Below are 21,722 nucleotides of genomic sequence, written 5' to 3' on the forward strand. Positions count from 1 at the left end.
CACTTTGGACTGGCAGGCCGCTTCTGCCCTACTGCCTGTTGTTCCCAAGCTACAGTCCCCTGCCCCCCCAGCCCTGGCTGTGGGAATGGTGGGGGGGGGGGGATTTATGGCCACCTGGCTCTCCCTTGTGGCAGAAGAGAGGAACTGCAGCAGCTCCTGACCCATAGAAAGGTTGCCATGAGCACCCCAATATTGGGGGAGGGTGCAGGGGGGCTGCAGGTTATAAAGGGTTGGGAGCAAATTCTCTGCACCCCACAGAACAGGGAAGAACCATGTCTCTGAGATGGGGTTGGGGGGACAAACCTCTTCTGGTGTTGGAAGAGAAGGGAAGAGAACTCAGGTGCTCTGGTCCCTGTACTGCTCTAGCCACTAGCCCCTGCTCCCCACGCAAAGCTGGGAAAGAATCCATGTGTCCTGGCTCCCAGCCCCCTATGCCAGGCCCTCATGCCACCTGGGAGCTGGCAGGAGAACCCAGACATCCTGGCTCCCAGCCCCCTCTCCTCCAATCCACGAGCCCCTCACCCCCTCTCTGTACTAGAAGGGAACCCAGGGATTCGGCTCAGCTGCTCTGAGTCACGTGCCAGGTTACAGCACCATGGCAACAGCCATCACAAACATCCCCCCCTCCTCAACAATCCAGGCAGCCTGGGCATGGTGGGCACTGCACTGGCTCTGGCTCCTGGCCCCCAGCCCTTGGTGGGTATGGAGGGGGGACACTGGCACCACCGGCAAGACTGGCACCTCACCAGCAGTGATGTGGGGCTGGAGTACCAGCCCCCTCTACCCTTCCTGCCACCTGCTGCCCAAGTGAGTGTGGTCAGAACCCAGATGCCTGGGTTCCATGTCCAGTTCTGGGAGGGGGCTGGTGGACTAGAGCCAGGGGGGCTGGGAGCCAGGACTCCTGGGCTCTGCCCACTCTGGGAGGTGGGGGGGATCTAGTTCCTCTCTCTCCCCTCCCTAGTCCACCCTGCATCAGCCCCTACCCCCCAGCTCTGAGCAGTTGTGGAAGGAGGGGGACACCAAGCACTTGGCCACCACCACAGGCCTGTGCCACAATGTGAAAACACATGGAGGGGTCCTCAGCCAGCGCCACCACCCCATCCCCCCACCACACTGGAAGGTGCACTTTAATAAGGATCTGCAGGACAAGGTGAGGGGGTGCTTAGAGTCTACACCAGCAGGGGGAAGCAAGGGGAGGGTCTCCAGTGCAAGCAGGGTTCGTACCAGGACACCTGGATTCTCTCTGAGGGCTGGGAAGGAAGTGCAGGCTGGGCGCTTGGAGCAAGGTGGGGCTGGCTGCTTGGACTCCTGGGTTCTCTCCCAGCCCTGAGAGAGGAGCATGGTGGCACAGGGTGAAAGGGGCCAGATGCTTCCATTCCAGGTTCAGCCAGCCTCCTGAGAAACAAGAGGATATGATGCCCTCCCTGCAGTAGGGGCAAGTGCAAAGGCCCAGGCAGGGGTTGGAGGGCTGAAGTAGGGGTAGGGGGGTCCCTGCTGTGCACTGATGCTCCCCATGTACCCCACCCAGCTGCATCTCCACGCCTGGCGATTCCCCCTTGCCACAGCCCACCTGGTCAGCGAGATGCGGGAGCGCTTCCCTGGCTGGCCCAGCCTGGCCCCGGATGGTGCCCAGCTTCCTGGGGCCCAGCCCCCATGCCTGGTTGACCACCACCGTGATGGGCCTTCCAAGGTGAGGGACCCAGGAGATCAAGACGGGCTGGAGAGGGAGGGCTGGGGGAGGAGGGACAAAGGGGGGCCCCAGAAGATTTGCCATGGGGGTGAGGGATCCGCAGGGTGGTTGAGTGACAGTCCTGACCCCAGCATCTCCCCCACTGACTCCTGTGTCCCTGCCTTGCAGCGGGCGGTGCCCACCACCCAGAACCCAGTGCTGGCTGGGCGCCACTTCTACCTGCAGGAGGAGGGGGCATTGCACCAGCTCGAGCCCTATGCCTCTGTCACTGCCCGCGACTTCCGGCTCTTCTCCCAGTACGGCATCCCTTGGCACAGGGCCCCAGACCCCTGGGTTCCCTAAAGGGGAACAAGGAGAGGATTGGAGCCTGGGACGGTGTTTGCCAGAACTCCTACATCCTGCTTAGGGTGGGCAGGGAAGTAAAAGGGAGTAGGGTAGGAACACCTGCGGAGCAGGGCTATGAGCCAGGACACCTGGGTTCTACAGGGATGGGGGGAACACTCAGGCCCCCAGAGAGGGGGAGTGGGAATGAGGCCTGGGTTTTATTTAGGGCAGGGGTTCTCAATCCCTGTGGACTGGCAAACCGTGGCCCCCCAGAGCCAGGTGGAGAGACTGTGGCTCCTTCCACAGGGCCCCATGCAGGGTTTGGCCCCACCACTGCCTGAATGGTGGGGATATCTTTAGCTGTAACTGCCGGGTTGTGGCTTGCTGGACCCATGATCTAGGGGAAGAGAGGTAGCAATCAGAACACCTGGGTTCTGTTGGGAGAGGAGAGGAGGGGACATAGGAGGTGCCGGAGGGGGAAGACAGGACAGTGGGCTCTACTTGCATAGTGGTCCTGGGGAGGGGAACAGGCCAGAGGGAGAAGGGGGGGGCTGGGAGCCCAGACCCTTGAGTTCTCTGGAGAGGGAGGATGCAGGGGGGGGACAGGCAGGCAGGGGTCTGATGGCACAGGAGTGGGGCTGGCAACCAACTCCCTCATTTTTTTTCTACAGGAAGGAGCTGCAGGGTCTCACCCACAAGAGGACAGGGGGCCTCCCCTTACCCTTTCCCTGCCCCTACCCCCCATGTGACCGTGCCCCTTGCTCCCTGCGGCTGCCTATGGAGATGCCTGCCATGCCCCACCAGCGGGCGCTCAGCTTGGCACATGAGTCCTTTGGGGTGCTGCAGTGGGCCCGAACTTGCCTGGGTCCCAGGCAACACCAGCCCACCGTGCACGCGCAGGCTGCCTTGCCTGAGGTCCTGGCGTTGCATGGGATGTACCGCACAGAGGCCCAGAGTTACGGGAGTGGCAAACCAGGCCCCATGTGACCCCTAGCCCACAAACATGCTGCACTGTCAGCCCCCACTGGGCTCTGGGTCTCCATGACTGGGGCAGGGCTGGGCCCTGCCCCTCCCCCCAACCACAACCCCAGAGCACAGAGGCTGGGATGGGGTCAGGGGCATGTCACAGAGGCTGCAAGGCCATGGAGATTTGTTGTCTGGTAACCCAGCAGGTGTGGGTGGCACCAGGGAATGGAGGGGGCAGGGGTGCCCTTGGAGAGAGACAAGGGAGCCAGAGGGCCCCAGTCCCTTCCTAGGTGTCCTGGCTCCCAGCCCCCGATTTAACCCACTAGACCCCAACCCTTTCCCAGAGTTAGGAGAGAACCCAGGTGTCTGAGCCCCTGCCCCACTTGCCCCCAACACAAACCCACCGGGCCCTGGTTCTCTCCCAGAACTGAGATGGAATCATGTCCTGTCTCCCAACTCACCTGCTGTCACCCACCAGACCCCACACCCTCCTGGAGCTGGACTGGCTATGAACTCCCTACCAGTGCACTTTGGGGTAGCTTGGATACCTAGGTTCTCTCCCTGGTTGCGAAGAGGGGGGAGGTGGGGAGGAGAGAGCATACGTGCCGGAAGCCACCCCCAAGTAGCCTTGGCTGTTAGGCCACCTCCACCCTGTGCCCAGGCGGCCTTGGGTGCTATATGTGGGTGGAGAGGCTGGGGTGTGGGGCTGGGGAGGTCTGGATATAAGTGGGGGCTGGCCCTGTGGGTACATAACAGGCAACGGGGACAGAGGGACACCACTTCCTGCCCAGCCCTGCCAGCAACATGAGGCCCCTGCAGGTGAGTGCCCAGCCCAGGGCTCTGTGGGTGCACAGAGCGAGGGAAGGAGAGAAGGAGGAAGTCTCCTTGCAGGGGCAGGATGGGTTACACTGGCCATGCCTGCAGGAAGTTGGTGGGACATGGCCAGTGGGCACCAGGGGTTTGAGTGTGTGTAGGGGGGGCACAGAAGGGGCACTATGAACATGGGCAGGTTCCAGGTACGGGCTGGGCAAGGCTGTGGGGGCACCTAAGGAGGTGACTGGGGTTTGAGGGGTGTGTGGCTAGAAAGGAGGGAAGGATGGGCACATGTGTGTGCAAGGTGGCAGGGCATAAGGCAGGTACAAATGAGCATGTACCTGAGGGTTGTGTATGTATGTGTGTGGGGGGGTAAGGGACAACATACATGGGGCAAGTGTGCATGGCTGGGGGGTCACGTGGGAAGAGAGTACCCATAACTTCACAGAGGGTACCAGGAAGGGGTGTGCACGTGGCTAGGAGGGGGCACAGGAGGCAGCTGCACACAGCCATGGACAGTGGGATAGACACATGAGGAGGCCTGTAAATTGGGAGGTGGGGGAAGAGGACACACACACACACACACACACACACACACACACACACACACACACACACACACACACACACACACACACACACACACACACACACACACACACACACACACACACACACACACACACACACACACACACACACACACACACACACACACACACACACACACACACACACACACACACACACACGGCAGGAGCAGGGAGGGGTGTCCCTGGGGCTGCTAGAAGAGCTGTGCCCAAGGGTGGATGTGAGCCCAGGGTTAAGCATGGTACAGGGGTACATAAGCTCAGGGGACTGGGCTATATCTCTGTGTTGGGGTCCTGGGATCCCTCTGCTCTAACCCCACTCTCCCCTCCCTTCAGGTCTAGATCCTCCAGGTATATGCTAGGAGGGAGGAGACTCCTCTCTAGCTTACTCTGTCAGCCATACAGTTGAGGGCAAGCAAAACTCAGAGGCATCTGAACCCCAAGCCTTTGGGCTTGGGGGTCTGCATGTAGGATGCCTGGTAAAGGATTTGGAAGCATCTGAAACCCTAGGCAGGGGTGAAGGATGCTTGCCGGTAACAGGGCCACATACAGTTCTTGAATGAATCATGGATTTGGAATTGATTTGACAGATGTGACTTTGGACACAAAAATTTTTCCTTAAAAAGACAAATAAACAAACAAAAAGGTATATGCCAGGAGGGATCTGTACATGGGGACCCACAGGGTGGCAGCATGCTCCAACTTGGCGGTGGGGAGGAGGCGGCAGTTCTACTGCCCCATACAGGATGGAGGAGCAGGGGGAAGGCGGCGGGGGGGTCAGCACCCACCTGCTCTTCTCACTTGGTACCAGCTCCCCCGGGGAGGTAGGGCAAGGCCCTTGCTCCATGCCTACCCTATGCCCAATGACCCCAACTGGGGGGGGGGAGGGGAAGGGGTCAGGCAGGAGAGGCCCTGTGTCCCATCCTGGTGCTTTCTGCCAGCAGAGGGTGCTGCAGCTGGTGCTGCTCCTGTTAGTAGCAGCTGCAGCCCCAGGGGCCACCCGTGGGCATCGCCTGTGCCGACCTGTCAACACCACAGTGGCTGCTGAGAAGGAAGCCTGTCCCCTGTGCATCACCTTTACCACAGCCATCTGCAGTGGGTACTGTCAGACTAAGGTGAGGCCCTTGGGGTGGGGATAAATGATGCCCAGGGTGGCCAGGCAGTGGGGCCTAGCAGTACTTCAGGAGGGGTATGGGGACACAGGGGAGGGGGAATGGGCAGCAGCAGATGAGGCAGGGTTGTGGGGCAGGCAGGGTCTGTAGGGAAGCTGGCACTGCAGCGATGGGCATAGGCTGGGCAGGGAGATCAAGGGCATAGGAGAGGGGAGCAGGCTGGGCAGGGGGGTGATATGTGTGTGTGTGGGGAGGGGCTAGGGCACAGTACCACCCATGGCCTCCCTCCCTTTGCCCCCAGGAGCCCGTGTACAAGAGTGCGCTGTCACCTGTGGCCCAGCATGTGTGCACGTACCGTGAGGTGCGTTATGAGTCGCTGGTGCTACCTGCCTGCCCACCTGGCACCGACCCCACCTTCACCTACCCTGTGGCCCTGAGTTGCCACTGCAGCCTCTGTTCCATGGACTCCAGTGACTGCACCGTCCAGAGCATCGGACCCGATTTCTGCAGCGCCCGCGGAGGCTATGCCTAGACTTGGCAATAAAGCATCCCCACGGCAGCCCGGCTCCACATCCGTCTGTTTGTCTTTTGGTACAGGAGCAAACAATTCCAGGCCTCAAACCTGCCAGACCCTCACTCCCCATCCTAGAGCTGGAAAAGAACCCAGGTGTCTGAGCTCCCAGTTCTTACTGTAATCCACCAGCCCTCAATTCCCCTCCCAGAGCTGGGATAGTATGTAGGGGTCTGGCCTCCCAGCCTAGAAAGTTAATCCAGGTGTCCTGGCTCCCAGCTCCCACTACTGTAACCCATCAGACTCCACTCTGCTCTCAGACATGGGAGAGAATGCAGGCTCCTAGGCTCCCCTACTGCTCTCTTCCCTACTGCTGTAATCCCCTAGAAGATGGGATTGCTGGGTACACAGTGTGGGAGAGAAAGCAGGACTCTTTGAGTTCCAGGTTGGCTGTGGGAAGGGGTAGTACTATGATAACATGATCAAGGAATGCCTTGGGGTTGGGAAAAACAGGTGGTTTAATGAGAAGTGCAAAAAATATATGGTACAGAGGAGCGGAGGGAGTCACACCCCTCTATGGGAGCAGGGTGGGAGGGCAGGGCTGTGCCACTCCCACCCTGCTCATATCAGGTCCATGAGGATGTCGTCCTCCATGACACTGGGAGCCTGGACCTGCTGCAGCCCCGGCTGGGGAACGGGGCCCCGGGGCCCAGGGTTCATCAGCATCTGACCTGGGGAGGGGAGAAAGCAGGTGAGGGTTGGTGTGGGGGGAAGGTAGGGCTGTTTGTACAGGGCTCCCTTGCCCAGTGCTGAGATGCAGCTGGCTCTGGGGTGGGGCACACAGGGGGCTGGTTATATGGGCTGCCTCCCCTGAAATGCAGCTGGCTCTGGGGTAAGTTGTTTTGCAGTTCTGATCATACAGGGCTCAGTGCAAGAGCCAGCCACCTCTGGGGTGGGTGCAACAGTGGTGGCTATGCTGAGACCCTGAACCTGGCACTGAGATACAGCCAGCTCTTGGCTGGGGACCTGTCAGGGGCTGGTTATACAGGGACCCCTCATCCAGCACTGGTTCTGACACAGGGCATGCTGGGGGCAGGTGAGGGGGCCCTGTATAACCAGTCACCAAGATGCAAGTCTCTGGGGTGGAGCACGTTATGAAGGTGCTCACGCAGGGCTTGCCAGTCCATGCGCCCACCCTGCCCACTTACCTGGCAGTGGTGCCCGTGGCGCCATCTGTCCTGGCCACTGCTGTCCAGGGCCCTGATGCATGAGAGGCTGCCCAGGCAACTGGAGCTGCTGTTGCCCCAAGGGCTGCCCCATTGGCTGGTGGGGCAGCATGCCCTGGCCTGGCTGCTGGAGGTGATGCAAGGGCTGTTGGGACTGGGGAACGGCTGCCTGGGGCTGCAGGGGGGAGGGAGACGCACTGGAATAGGAATGGGGCACTAGGCATTGCAACTCTCCCCACTTCCCAGCTGGACCTGATATCAGTGCCTCCCCACCAAAGCAGATGTTCCCATCCCTCCCCCACCCACCAGGGAGAACAGAAACTTGGAGCTGTGTGTGGATGGGGAGGGTATCCAGGGGCGCAACCCCCAACTCCATACCAAGCATGTTGACAGGGCTAGGCCAGGGCACAGACAGGGTCACCCTCTGCTGGAGGTGGAGCATGGATAGCCAAGCCAGTGGGCTGAAGATGGAGGCTGCCAGGACACCTTAGAGTTGGGAATGATACTGGGAGCATCCCAGTGTGGGTAGGGACTGGTATGGGGAAGCTTCAGGCCTGGCAAGCAGTTTGGAGGCCCCCACAGTAGGCCAGAGTTGGAATTGGAGGGGGGGGGAAGCAGGTTAAGGGGTCTCCTAGGCCCCTCAGAGTGAGCAGAGGTTCATTATAGGGGTCCACTGGAGTTCCAAGGGGGACAAGGATCCTCTCCCCAGGTTTAAATACTCACAGGTTGCTGGCTGAGAAGGAGGCTGCGGAGCTGGGGGTTGGCACCAGGGTTCTGGGGTCTCAGCAAAGCCCCACCCTGTGTAGGCTGTGGGCCAGCCTGGGGGGCCCCAGGTGCTGGGGGAGGTTGGGGGGGGGCAGGGGCTGTGGGTTGCTGCTGCGGCTGAGGCTGGGGTGGGGCCTGCGGTGGCTGCTGTGTAGCTGCTGTCTGCTGCTGGACCCGGAGCTGCAGCTGCAAAAAAAAGAGGGGGTTGGAGGGTAGATTACTCAGGAACCAGCCCCTGCCTGCCCTTAGGGGAATAACGTCCTCCCACAGCCTTGTCTCAGCACAAATCCCCTTAAGAAGCAGCAACCAGAGCTCAGAGACCTGCTGGGCTGCGGCGGGGGAAGGGTGGAAGGATCACCCACCACCAAAATCTACTCCGCTCTCCCACCAATCTCCTCCCAGTCTGGGCAGGGACTCACTAGACTCTGTTGTCGCTGCTGATCATCCATGATGCCCACCTGGGACATCCCAGGGCTCACCTGCTGGCCAGCCATCTGGGGGGAAGGGCAGGGATCAGCTTATGGGGACAGCATTTGGTTACACTGGTCAGTAGCACCTCCCCCACCCCAATCAAACCAAGGAATCACTGACCTTCATGCTGCTGCTCTCCCACTACTGAATTTTCTTAAATACCCCCAGACTCCCCCAACCCCACACCATCAAGACAGCTCTTCCAAAGACGCACCCCCACTCCACTCAGCAACCCCCTCCCCACCACCACTGGTTCGGCAGAATGCCCTCATCCTTACCTGCTGCTGGACTCCCTGTGCGACGGGCAGGGCTCCTGGCTGCTTGGGCAGGAAGGGCTGGGTGTTGGGCACTGGTGCTGAGCCCAGGGGCTGGGAGCTGCTCAGCTGCTGTGTGTGTGTGTGTGGGGGGGGGGGAAAGCAATGAGAAGTGGAAGATGGTTGGGTAGGGAAGCCCCCTAAGCTGGAGGGTTGAGGAGGGAGGCTGAGGGGGGGGAAGAGGGGCAGGGGTGTCTCACACTGCGCTGCTGCTCGATCTTTTGCTGCTGAACCTGCTTGTGATTGGTGATGACCTGGCGGATGCCGTTGACAAAGCCGCTCTGGTCATACGGGATCAGCCCCATAAAGATCTTCTTCTTGGAGGAGTACAGGAGCATGAGGACCCGCACCTCACAGGGTGTGGTGTGGGGGAAGTGCACGCAGCCCGCCTGCCAATGAGATGGGTGGAGGGGGTCAAGCCGTGCTCCTCAGAAATAGGTCATGCCCCCACCTGACCACTGTCCTGCGCGGAAGAGGGTGAGGTCCCACCCACTGGGACAGCGACAGCCCCAGCCCCAGCGGAATAGGCCATACTGCCAGCTAGCCACCATCCTGCAATGGAAAGGGTCAGGCATCATCCACTGGGATAGGCCCTGCTGCAAGGAATAAGTCACCCCCTAGGTGATAGCTGTCCTGTACCAGAGAGGTAGACCCCATCCACTGGAGCTAGACCCCACCTCTGGGATAGGCCCCACTCCAAAGCAATAGACCACACCCAAAAGCTGGTTACTGCCCTGCACTGGAAAAGGTTAGACCATGCCCATTGTGATTAAGCCCTGCCCTGAAAATATAACATCCCCCTCCCTTCCAAGAAGCCACTTTGCAAGGGAGCAGGCAGGGAAAGTGCAGGCATTCCCCTGCAAGGGAGATTGGGGGGGGGGGCACATGAGGCCCCATCCCCTTGAGAAGGCCCTGTCCGCTTGGGGGAAGCCCTTCTTACTACAGAGTCAGGCCATTTGTGAGGTGGGGGAGGGCAGCAGCCTCAGGCAATACCCCTAGGATAAGCTCTGCTCTCTCCTATACACCCTGCTTGCAGGGGGAACATCTGATCATGCCCATGGCCCCCCACAGGGATACTGCCTCACTAGAGAAGTTTGGGGGAGGAGGGGAGCTTCAGAGCCCTTATGCAATAGGGGCAGGGTTAGACTCCACCCCTGTGATAGGCTCTGCTCACCACCACTTGCAGGGTGTTGTGTGGTGGGGTGGGAATCAGACCCCACCCCTAGGTCAGACCTCCCTAACCCAGGGCCCCTTGCCCCTCTCCCACAAGAAACATTCCCAAACCCTGGCCCTCTACATTGTGGCACTAGCCAAGAGGTTCCTGTGTGCACAGCTCTGCAATGCACTAGAGCCAGCCACATCTCTGCACTGAGCAAGGGGTCTCTTGTCCCTTCAAAACTTCCCCTAGAAGGGGGCAGGGGATAACTCCTTGGGGCCCTGTAGATCCTAGGGCCAGTCCCCAGGGTCAGTGGGAGCAGCAGGCACTGGGGTGAGGAGGAACACAGATGTGTGTTCACACATGTCTCTGCAATAGATGCTGCATGAAAAAGTTAAGGGAGGAGGGTCACCCGCTTAGATGTCCCATATGGGCTGGGGGAGAGGAGAGGGAGGAGATAGGGAACAGGAGGTACCCTGGGTGGGGAAGGGGCCAAGATGGGGCATAGCCAGGAGGCAAGGGGATGGGGGGGCAGAGGTCAGTCTCTTACGAAGCCATTGCCCATGATGCGATACAGCCCCTTGAGAGACTCCAGGTCCTTGTTGGTGAAGTTGAACTGCACCATGCGCGAATTTCGGAAGAGGGGCCCCAGTGTGGTCTGTGAGGAGGGAAGGGAGTTAGTGCCATGCCATGGCCTGCTCCCCTCTCCCCACCCAAAACATACCCAAGAAAGCGAGAGGGGGGAGAAGGAACTGTGCTGGGTCATGCACCTCCTGTGTGCAGGCATCATTCAGCAGGCACGTACCCTCCCATCAGTGCTCCCTGCCACCCCAAGTGTTAAATCAGCAGAGTTTGAAATTACAGAGCAGTTGGGCTGGAAGGGAACTGCAGAGGTCACATCTAGTCCAACCCCCTGCCTCAGGCAGGATCAGCCCTAGCCAAACCATCCCCTACAAATCCATCATCTAAACTCTTTGTAAAACATCTGTCAGCCCTGACACAACACAAAACATCACAGCTGAACCTGCCACAGGTAAAGCAGGGACCACAGCAGTCAACATCCTGCTGCTGTAGAAGGTTGTTAATATATACTTGAGAGATCGCAGGTAGAGGCTACACCCCCTACCAGAGGAAGGCAACCCCCCATCCCCAGTCTATACCAATCTGACCAGGCAGGAAAGGCTTAAAAATACCCTGACATGTGTAGCAGAAAGTGGGAGGGGACAACCAGCAAAGCCCAGAAACCTGGGAAGTCCCCATAGCAGAATATGGACATAGTTACACCTAAATCATCCCTGACCAAGGACTGTCCAGCCTCTTTCTGAACACCTCCAGGTGACCCCTCTGATGCTTGGCTCCCACAACAACAGGAGGCTGCCTTCTCCATCCCCATCTCAATTTCCCCAGGACTTACTAGCAACTGCTGTGGGATTAGCTGCATGATCAGCTTCTGGGGCCACTGGTCTGTTTTCCTGGGAAGTCGGGAGGGTGGCAGTTAGTGAGAGAAAGGACCTCCCTTCCCCAGTACCCTCATGCCACAGCCCTGCTACCACTCACTCTATAGCTTCTACCCTTTCCCACTAGCCCCATCCCCTAAACCCCAACATCTCCATAACCCCACACTTGTCCCACTCGGTAACCCCACCCCCAGACCTTCAACCCCATCCAACGTACAGCCCTCCCAGCCCCAATGACCGTGTCCCCTCCCCACCACAATGAGATCAGTCTGTCAGAGCCACTTCTGGATGTACAGACATGGATAGAGAAACACTCACAAGTTCTCCCCAGGATTGACAAACACCTGGCAGGGCAGTGAGCGGGTCAGCTTGGTGTTGGAGTCCACAGAGGCTGGCTTGGGCTTCTGCAGGCAGATAGAAGATTGGACAGAAAGACAGACAGACAAGGGAGGGGGAGAGTCAGAGATGCTGGCACCAGGCTCCTTCCTTGGCCCTCTCCCAGGCTTAACACACTCACCTCCTGCCACTCCAAAACGCCACTCCAGGCCACCACCTTGTTGGCGACTGTCTGTTGGGCCCCGGGCAACTGGGCAGCCCCAATCTGGGAGGCTGCTGGTTGGGCCACACTCACCCCACTGGGGGCCACACTGCTAGGCTGTGGGGGGACAAGACAGCATGGTCACGTCTGGCCTAGAACAGGCCCTGCCAGTGCCCTCCCGCTGGAGGGAAAAGACCCCAGCCTGTGCCCCTACTCTAGGGCTGGATCAGAGCTGGCACTCCCTAGTGGGGAAAAGCCCCTCAGCTCCCTGAGTGGACTGTACCTACCATAGTTGGGGTGCCAGGCTGAGGAGGGGGCTGTCCAGGTGGCTGGGGCAGCAGGCCAGAGCCAGAGGTGACAGTGGAGACGAGGCTGGGCTGGGAAGATGGTGGCATCTTGGGGGCCATGGGGGGCACGGAGCCAGCAGGGAGGGGTTGGGCAGGTCCCTGGGTGAAGGCCGTTGGCATGGGAACTGCGGGGCAAAAGCAGGGAGGTGACTGGGGAAGGCAGATAGGACCCTCTGCCCCTCCCACATCCAAGACATCCCATTTTGTCAGGACCTCCAATTCTTTCTAAGACCCCTTCCCAGAATCCTCCAGGGCTCCCCCAGCCCACCCCAAGACCTCTTGTCTTCCCCGATTCCCAGCCTGGCATGCCCAGCCACTACATGCCAGGGCTTTGCCCCTCTCCCACTGCCAACTTCATCCCACCTGGGGACCCTTCCCAGTTCCATACCCCCCCCCCCAATCCCCATCAGTTCCCAGACCTCCCACAGTACACGATGCTTTGAGTGTGCACATGGAAACTGAAGCCTGACTTCATTTCTTGAATCTACCAAAGGCAACTAATCCTTAGTTTCGCTTTATATTCAAAACAGTGAGTCACTCTCGGCCACCGTGGCAGCACTCTTACCCAAGCCTGGGGCTTGGATCAGTTCACTGAAGGCTGTGTGTGGATGGACACCACACCCATGCCCAGATCTTCACCCCCTCCCTACACACTTGGGGAGCTCCCCATGACCATCCAGGCACCTCACCCCACCCCACCCCACTCCCTCCTTTCTACCCCAGGAAACCCCCCTTGCTGTCAGTTCCCAGGATCCTCCCTACCCCAGAACATCTCCCCCTTTCCTTCACTCTAGGGTGGGTACTCACAGCGTGTGATGCCAGCTTTCTGGTTTTTGGCAGCCTCCACTGCAGACTGTGCAGCAGCTTGGGCAGCATTGAGGGAGTTGGACGGGGTTACCTATGGGGCACAGCAGGGTGAGATGGGAGAGGGGGCCAGAAGCCAGGATGTCCCTCCTCCCCCAGCCTTGGTGGGTATTGACATACCTGGTAGGGCTGCGACGCAGATGGCAGAGGCTGTTGGGGGGGCGGTGGCAGCTGGGGGGGCACTGTGGGAAGCTGTGGCTGGGGAACAACCTGCTTGGGCTGGATGGTGTTGGAGGCTGTACTCCCACCTACTAAAAGGAGAAGGGAGAGGTCAGCAGGCAAACTAGTCAGGGGGGATCAACAGGCACTGGGGAAGTCCCTGTTCCCCTGAGCACTGCCAGGAGTGACCAGGAATAATGGTCACAAGCTGGTAGAGGGTAGATTTAGGCTAGATATCAGGAGGCGCTGATCACAGTCAGGGCAGCTAGGATCTGGAACCAACTTCCAAGAGAAGTGGTGCTGGCTCCTGCCCTGGGGGTCTTTAAGAGGAGGCTACATGTACACCTTGCTGGGGTCATTTGACCCCAGTACTCTTTCCTGCCATGGCAGGGGATTGAACTAGATGATCTACTCGGGTCCCTTCCGACCCTAGAAACTATGAAACTATGAAGCAGGGAGAAGGGGTCAGTCCACAGCTCCCTCCAAACCTAGACCACCTTGGAGCCTCCTGGGGGCAGAGGGCAAGCTGGGCAGATCTGTGACTCTGTCTCCACACTAGGGCTGACTCCACTATGACCCTGGCCCCCAAAGACGTGGAGTCTGTGACCCCAGCATGACCTCTGAAACCTGCAGGGAGAAGCCACACTGAATCTGGCCTCCACACCAGGATGATCTCAGAACCCATCAGAATCTATGATGTCAATGGCAGAACCATAGAAAGTTAGGGTTGAAGGGACCTCAGGAGATCATCTAGTTTAAACCCCTGCTCAAAGCAGGACTGTCCCCAACTAGATGATCCCAGCCAAAACTTTGTTTAGCTAGGTTTTGAAAACCTCCAAGGATGGAGCTTCCACCACCTCTCTGGGTAACCTGTTCCAATGTTTTACTACCCTCTTAGTGAGAAAATTCTTTTGAATATCTGACCTAAACTTCCCTTGCTGCAACTTGAGACTATTGCTTCTTGTTCTGTCATCTCCCACCACTGAGAACAGTCTAGCTCCATCCTCTTTTGAACCTCAGTCTCCTTTTCTCTAAACCAGTGGTTCTCAAACTTTTTTTTCCAGGGACCACTTGAAAATTGCTGAGGGTCTTGGTGGACCACTTACACTTTTTTTTGTTGTACAAATCAGAGCACAAGACTACTGATATTAAAATACGAGTTGTACCTTACAAGTACAGATATTCTTGATTGTTCCGCAACCTTTCAACGAACCACATGAATGGAGATCATGGATCGGCAGTGATCTGCAGACCAGTTTGAGAACCTCTGCTCTAGATTAAATAAGCCCAGTTCCTTCAGCCTTTCTTCATAAGTGAGCCCCCTCCCTAGTTTTGTTGCCCTCCGCTCGACTCCATCCAATTTGTCTGCATCTTTTCTGTAGTGGGGGGCCCAAAACTGAACACAGTACTCCAGATGTGGCCTCAGCAGTGCTGAATAGAGGGAAGCAAATCGCTTCTCTTGACCTACTGGCAACACACCTACCAATGCAGCCCAGTATGCCATTAGCCTTCTTGGCAACAAAGGCACACTGCTGGTTCATATTCAGCTTATTGTCCACTCTAACCCCCACATCCTTTTCTGCAGAGCTGCTGCCCAGCCAGACAGCCCCCAGCCTGTACTGGTACATGGGACTACTCGAACCTAAGTGCAGGACTTTGCTCTTGTCCTTGTTGAACCTCATGAGATTCTTTTAGGTCCAATCCTCCAATTTGTCTATGTCGCTCTGAATCCTAGCCTTACCCTCTAGTACGGGGGTTTCAACCTAGTCTAAGTAACCCTGGCAGCTGGACACCAAGCAGGCAGAGCATATGGCCAAATGTCGAGGCTGGGGGTTAGCACATGGCCAGACAGAGCAAGGAGGCAGGGAAAGCACACAGGTGGGTGGGGGTGGAGTGCCGCCACCACCCAGAAGCAGGGCTGGGGCAGGGCAAGCATGCTCACTGGTGCCTCTCTGTGGGGCAGAGAAGCTCACCAGGCTGGTGTGTGGTGGTGGCAGCTGCTGTGTGCAAGCTTCCCCACCCCGAGAGGGGCACCACTGTCCTCGCCCCACCCTGGCCCTAGGAGGTGACCTGCACATACCCCTTAGGACCGGCCCAACTACCTCCCGGGTACATGTACCCCCGGTTGACAACCCCTGCTCTAATGTATCTACTACTCTCCCCAGCTTGGTGTCATTTAGAAAACGTGCTGAGCAAGCACTCCAGGCCATTGTCCAGGTAACTGATGAGGACATTGAACAAAACTGGTCCCAGGACTGACCCCTGGGCACTCCACTTCATACTTTATGACCCTAGTGTGACCCCTGATCCAGGTAGGGAGAGCCCATATGGTCTTGTCCGGGCAACCTCATGACCTAGTATGACCTTTAGCCCCTGACCCCAAGACCTTAGTGTGACCTCTGGCCCCATATGGGTGACCTCAAGACTTCTTCCCACCCAAGGCAAGCTGGGAACAGCCCCAGTGCCCTCCTCAACCCTATACCTGGCAGTGCCATGCCACGGATGAGGATCATATGCCTGGGGTCTTGGCTGTAGTCCTTGGGCTGAGCCTCCATCATGCCAGCAGGCACGGCTTTCTCAAAAAGCATGCGCAGCGCTGGCAGCTTTCGGGGGGAAACAATGGAGAAGTGGATTCCACGCTGTGAAGAGGAGGAGGGGGTGAGCGAGGGCCTGGAGCCAGAAAAGAGAACCCAGGAGTCTGGGCTCCCAGCTTCCTGCTCTGCTCAAACACTCCAGAACCTCTTCCCTTCCTAGAGCTGGAAGGAACCCAGGTGTCCTGGCTCTCAGTCCCCCACTGCTCTCACCTGCCAGACCCTGCTCATAATATCAGAGAAGCAGGGCTGGAAGGGACCTCCACAGGTCATCTAATCCAGTGTTTTGCAACCCATGGGTCGCAACCCAAAAGTGGGTTGCAAGAATATTTCTAAGGATCATGAGCCTGTACCAGAAAAATGCATGAAAGTTCAGGTTTCCCCTTGCAGGATGGCAGTGTTCCAGCCTGCAAGGGGAAATTCATGCTTTTGCAGCATTCCAGCCTGCAAGTGCCTGCTGGGGATGTGGTCAGCATGCAGCCAGGCAGGGTTGTAGGAGCAGCCCCAGAAAACAAATGAAGGTGAATGTACAGGGAGTGGTGGTGTTTGGAGGGTCAGGGCTTGGGGATTGTCAGGGTGAGGTGGTATTTGCATACGTATGTGTGCGTGTGCACATGCATGCATGTGTGTGTGGAGGGGATGGATCTGCAGGTGCCTGCTAGCACTGGGGGAAGGTGGCTGGGTGCTGAGGCAGGGCAGGGGGAGCAGGGGGCTATGGGTCATGTACTGGCAGGGCCAGGTGTGTGTGGGTTGGGACAAACCAGTGATCTTGGCAAATGGGTCCCAGTAGGAAAAAGGTTGAGAACAGCTGATCTAATCCAGCTTCCTGCCTGAGGCAGGATCAGCCCTATCCAAATCATCCTGTAAAAATTCGTAATCTAAACTCTTAGTGAAGCTACTGTTAACCCTGACATGACAAGACATCACCAAACCTTCCACATGTAAAGTGAGGAAACCATGGCAGCCAACTTCCCACTGCTGCAAGGTTGTTAATATATGCTCAAGAGATCCCAGGTAGAGGCCATGCCCGAGGTTATGGTGGAAGGGAAATCTCCCAAACCCCACTGCTGCCCACAGTCCACAGCAATCTGACTGGTAGATAAAATTCCTTTCTGGCCCCAAATATGTTGACTGGTGTGACAGAGCTGGGAAACAACCCAGTTATCCTGGCTCCCAACTCCCCTGCTCTCACCCACCTGACCCCACTCTCCTCCCACAGGTGAGAGAGAAACCAGGCATCCAGGCTCACCTCTCCAATCTTCTGCACCAGGTTCTCGGTGGTGTAGCCAGAGTAGGTGGTGCTCTCCACAGCCGGTAGCAGGTAGGGGGGCGAATTGCAGATCAGGATGCAAACCTTGTGGGTCTGGCCTCTGCATTGCAGGGAAGAGAGAAGGACAGAATCCATTGGGCACGGTTGGCCAACTGATGGAGACTACGCATCACAGCATGCTGTGCTCCAGCCCCAGGGATAAGGCATGCTGGGAAACTGTCTTCCCGTCAGCAGTGGGAATTGCACATCTGAGACCCTGGGGTCCAATGCTTGCCCCCCTTTGGCCCCTCTGAAGCCATGGCCAAAACCTTCCCCACACTTACCAGGCAGTATATCGTGTTGCCTTCCATATAGAGGTTCCTATATGGCACCTCTGCTGCCCCCCATACCCAGCCCCAAAACTCACATCTGCTCCCTCATCTTCTTGAAGTCATCAAAGAGCTGCAGGGCGGTGCTGAGGCCCTCAGCAATGAGGCTGCAGCTCTCCCCGCCCCCGCCCACGAACCTGGGAGGGGAAGGAGACAGGGGGCTCAGTGATGGGGCTTGACTCACTGGAGGGAATCCGTATCTTCCCAAGGCTGGGATAGAACCCATGTGTCCTGGCTCAGACCCCCTGATCTAATCCACCAGACAGACCCCTTCACCCAGAACCTGGCTAGAACCTAAACATCCTAGCTCCCAGCCCCTTGATCTTGCCCACCGTATTCCACTCCCCTCACTCAGGCATCCTTGCTCCCAGACCCCTTCTTTTCTCAGAGCTAGACAGAACCCAGGAATCCTGGTTTCCCAGCTTTCATGTCCCTGCCTCCCATTCTTCAAGGAGAACTGGGAGGCTCCAGCTCACCCCCAACTGTCTACACCCTACAGTCCACTCCATCTGCCCTGCAAACCCAGAACTGCCTGCTTTACCACAGCACCCCCCACAACTCACTGGATGCTATCAAGCCAGGTGACGAACTCATAGGCGCTGCTGGTTGGGGCATGGCACTGCACGTACGACTCTGGGGCACAGTCCACAGTGTTGAAGACTACCAGGCTGTACTGGGTACCCCCATACTGGCAGACAGAAGGGGTAAGGCATATCAGGAGCCCCGCCACATCAGGGTCCCCTGGCACTCCCCTCAGCCCCTACACTCCCCAAGGGATCCCACTGTCATAGGTAACCTAGGAATTTCAAAGGGGAGGTGCAGGGAATGCAACTGATAGTGTTGGGGGAGGAAAGGGGTGGGATAAAACCTCCCCCACACTTACCAGGCAGTATATCGCTTTGCAGCGGCTGCCAGGAACATTTTTGAGCCCCTGAAGCAGGTTAAATTCCATCCCCACCCCAACTCTTGGCACTCCCCTTCCATTCCCCCTTCCCAGCATGGTTTGCCACCTGGTTAAGGGAGGGAAGGAGGGGGGCGGAAGAAGACCCACCACTACCACTGTCCCTGGCTGACCCATGTTCTTCCTGCTGCTGCCAAGCCTGGCCCTCTGCACAGTCACTCCCAGGGTAGGAGAGGACCTTGGACTTCCCCCGCCCCCTAGACAGCCAGGGACACCAGTAGCAGGAGGTGGGCTCCCACCTTCCTCACCTCCTCCCTGCTTGGGCCCCACCCTGGCTGTCCCACATTAGCCTAAGGCTCCAGCTAAGCCTCAAGCTCTGTAGAGGACCCAGGCATTCAGGGCCACGAGGAATCAGTTGCTAGCATGTGAAGTGTGACTGGGCTACTGCACCTCATCCTGGTCCACCAACCCACTAGAGCTCCGTGTTCTGCAAAGGGGCATCTCCAGGGCCCCTCAAACCCCTTCCACCTCTAAGGAAAAATGGGGGTGGGGGTAGAGTTTGAAAAGCACCCCACAGTTCATCTTGTCCCACCCATATCCTAACCCTCAGGGGAACAGGGTATAACATGCCCCCCACAGTACTACCCAAGGAACCCTCAAGGTGAGCAGGGGCACCTTGCATGCCCACAACCTACTGTGAACAGGAGAACATGAAGATTTCAAAGGGCACCTGGTACAGGAATGACGCACCACCCCTGCACCCCACCCCATCCCCCTGGGAACTGCCCATAAGTGGTACATCCCTGCCTAAGGAATAATCAGCAAATTGAACATCTCACCCTGACCTCCCTTGTGAAAGACCAGCTTGTGGTACATCCCTGACCAGCTTTCCAACCCCACTGCCTGGAGATGCCAGGTACCCCCAAAATGCCCTCCCTTGGCAGGGGGTGCTGGGACACCAGGAAGGCCACTCCTGCACCCACAAGTGATACCATGCCCACACCCAGGCCATGGAGGGATCCAGGGTGCTCATCCCACCCTCCATGACAATCTGCCAGAGGCAGGCCGGGGGGTGGGGCAGGACACACACATGGGATTGCCCCACAGCTGCCCCCAAAATGACACTGCTGGGCCATAAAATCCCCCTTCTCCAGGCAATGTTGTGCTGCCTACTTACATCTCCCCCAAAGTCCGTCTCAGCTGGTGGGCCACCATTAAAATACCTGTGACAAGAGGAAAAAGCCAGAGCTGAAATAGGGAAGGGGTTAGTGGGGCTGGAGGAGAGATGGAGCAGAGCAGGAGTATGTGGGGCAACTGAACTGGGCTGTTCCTGTGGGGGCAGGGGGGTTGTTAGGGCATAGGTGGGAGGGTGCCAGGAAGGGGGTGGGACTGCTGGGGGCTAGGGTGGCTCAGGAAAAGTGAGAAAAGACAGCTATGATCCAACTGACAGACACGGAGCAGGTCTCCCCCCTATCTGGAGGTTCCCCATTCAAGTAGTGAGCAGGCCTCATCCTGCTTCAATGGAGCTGTGCTGGGGAGACAGACCAGCTGCTTCCACTGATGGAGGTGTCCACCTGGTGTCAAGAGGGCCTAGCTGTCATGGATGAGGACAGGGACAGCAGGGTGGGGCATTTGGGGCCAGACATTCAGGTGCTGGGTATCAGGGATAAGTTGGAGGGAGGGTCCCATAGCTGGGCATCATGGAGGGGAGGAACTGTAGTTGGGAGCTGTAGTAGAGAAAAGAGGTCACAACGAAGCACTGGGGGCACAGGGGGCTGTAGCTGAGTGTTGGGGACCATTGGTGATAACACATCCAGGTGTCAAGGACAGGGAGGTGAGGGCCTGGGCATTGAGGGTAGGCTAAGGGGTCCCATACCTCGGCATTGGGGGGGTGGGACGACTGTAGCTGGAACAGTGATGAGGGGACACAGCTAGGCACTGAAGGGAGGGAGAGGAGGAGGCTGTAGCCAGGTGCTGAGAACCAGGGGGGGGACATATCCAGGCATCAGGGTCAGGGGGGTGAGACATGGACATCAAGTGAAGGCTAAGGGGATAATTAAGTGGGCATCAGTGGTGGGGGAGCAAAGATGGAAGTCAGGATGGAGATGAAGGGGCATAGAGAAGGTGTTAGATGTGTTAATCCAATTGGGGCTGGAGCCAGGTATGGGGGGGGAAGAACAGGGAGAGTTGAGGACTACACATCACTGGGTATTAAATAAAGCAGGACAGGCATGGTATCCAGGCATCTGGGCAGGTTATGGGGCAAAGAGGAGGGAGGTCTTGCAGCAGGGAGTTTTTGGGGTGGTGCCCATAGATGGGCATCAGGGCAGGGGGCATAATCAGGTATTAAAGGGTTAAGATGGGATACTGTTTACCCAAGTGACAGCAATGGTGAGGCTGAGCACTGGGGGGCGGGGGCATGGTCAGGTGTTGGGGGGAGGGGTTGGTCATTCTGGCAGGCTGGGTGGGTGGAACACAGCAGAGCATTAAAGGGGTAAAGCCTGAATCCTTAGGCTCACCCTGCCAGTGTAGGTTAGGGTGGGGGAGCACCCTTGGGGGGGTCCCACAGCTGCTGGGGCTGGACACTGGGGCAGCTGGGGGGTCCGTAGCCAGGTGTTGGAGGATTAAAGCCCGGATGCCTGGGTTCACTATGGGGGGCACGGGGCAGGCTGCAGGAGTCACAGACCAACATTAAAGCCTGGACGCCTTAGCTCTTGGGCGGGGGGGAATCACGGCAAGTTGGGGCTCCCCAGCTGGGTTGTGGGGGAGCAGGCAGAGCCAAACACGGCAGGGCTGGAGCCTGGACTCCTGTGTTCAAAGCAGGGGAGGGCATCAGGACAAGTCCCACCTCGTCATTAAAGCCCGGCGTCGGAGTTCACCGGTGGGGGGGGAAGGCACTCACTCAATGGCGGGCAGCAGGTAGTGCTTGCGCAGCGACTCGAAGTAGGGCCCCAAGTTGGCCGTGCCCTCGATGACGAACACCACATCGGCCACCATCCCGCCAGGCCCGCCCACGGCCGCAGCCTCCGGGCCCGGCACCACCATCGCCCCGCGGGCGGACGATAGGTCACTGCGACACCTCCCAGTCCCGCGGAGTTACCATGGACACGCGAGCCCCACCTGCCTCCGTAGGGACCCACTTCCGGCGCCCACCGGAAGTATCTCCTCTTCGCTTCCGCGTGAGTGTAGGAGCCTAGGCCCCGCCCCCCGAGGTCTCCATAGTAACTGCGCGGCTTCCCCGGCGTGCTCCGCGCGGTCAAGATGGCGGCAGAGGGCTGAAAGGGCGGCG

General features: G+C 58.2%; 3 protein-coding genes across 10 annotated transcripts; 2 read left to right on the forward strand and 1 right to left on the reverse strand.

The window, feature by feature from the left end:
* Nucleotides 1-137: 137 nt before the first annotated feature.
* Nucleotides 138-3,001, forward strand: SAXO3 (stabilizer of axonemal microtubules 3). The gene is made up of 5 exons (XM_090049932.1): nucleotides 138-807; nucleotides 962-1,150; nucleotides 1,529-1,690; nucleotides 1,859-1,986; nucleotides 2,686-3,001. The coding sequence occupies exons 1-5, from the start codon at nucleotides 445-447 to the stop codon at nucleotides 2,999-3,001; spliced, it is 1,158 nt and encodes a 385-aa protein (XP_089906058.1). The 5' UTR covers nucleotides 138-444.
* Nucleotides 3,002-5,033: 2,032 nt separating this feature from the next.
* On the forward strand, nucleotides 5,034-6,055 carry LOC149863849 (gonadotropin subunit beta-2-like). The gene is made up of 2 exons (XM_090049939.1): nucleotides 5,034-5,498; nucleotides 5,797-6,055. The coding sequence occupies exons 1-2, from the start codon at nucleotides 5,034-5,036 to the stop codon at nucleotides 6,025-6,027; spliced, it is 696 nt and encodes a 231-aa protein (XP_089906065.1). The 3' UTR covers nucleotides 6,028-6,055.
* Nucleotides 6,056-6,528: 473 nt separating this feature from the next.
* On the reverse strand, nucleotides 6,529-21,598 carry MED25 (mediator complex subunit 25). Of its 8 annotated transcripts, none has more exons than XM_090050315.1 (20): nucleotides 21,336-21,598; nucleotides 19,611-19,656; nucleotides 18,096-18,220; nucleotides 17,571-17,669; nucleotides 17,144-17,264; nucleotides 15,786-15,942; nucleotides 13,265-13,395; nucleotides 13,088-13,178; nucleotides 12,221-12,405; nucleotides 11,913-12,050; nucleotides 11,714-11,799; nucleotides 11,353-11,410; nucleotides 10,489-10,596; nucleotides 8,983-9,171; nucleotides 8,747-8,851; nucleotides 8,417-8,491; nucleotides 7,956-8,183; nucleotides 7,215-7,407; nucleotides 6,634-6,737; nucleotides 6,529-6,589 (listed from the first exon to the last, which is right to left on the reverse strand). In XM_090050315.1, the coding sequence occupies exons 1-20, from the start codon at nucleotides 21,476-21,478 to the stop codon at nucleotides 6,581-6,583; spliced, it is 2,391 nt and encodes a 796-aa protein (XP_089906441.1). In that variant the 5' UTR covers nucleotides 21,479-21,598; the 3' UTR covers nucleotides 6,529-6,580. The 8 variants fall into 8 exon arrangements, with proteins under 8 accessions (XP_089906441.1, XP_089906446.1, XP_089906443.1 ...); XM_090050317.1 differs by having other exon boundaries at nucleotides 6,530-6,589; nucleotides 8,747-8,854; nucleotides 21,282-21,417; XM_090050313.1 differs by having other exon boundaries at nucleotides 6,531-6,589; nucleotides 8,747-8,854.
* Nucleotides 21,599-21,722: the final 124 nt, after the last annotated feature.

The sequence above is a fragment of the Crocodylus siamensis genome, chromosome 5 (genome assembly GCF_052110815.1).
Source record: "Crocodylus siamensis isolate JL-2025a chromosome 5, ASM5211081v1, whole genome shotgun sequence".
In the NCBI taxonomy this organism is placed as follows: Eukaryota; Metazoa; Chordata; order Crocodylia; family Crocodylidae; genus Crocodylus; species Crocodylus siamensis.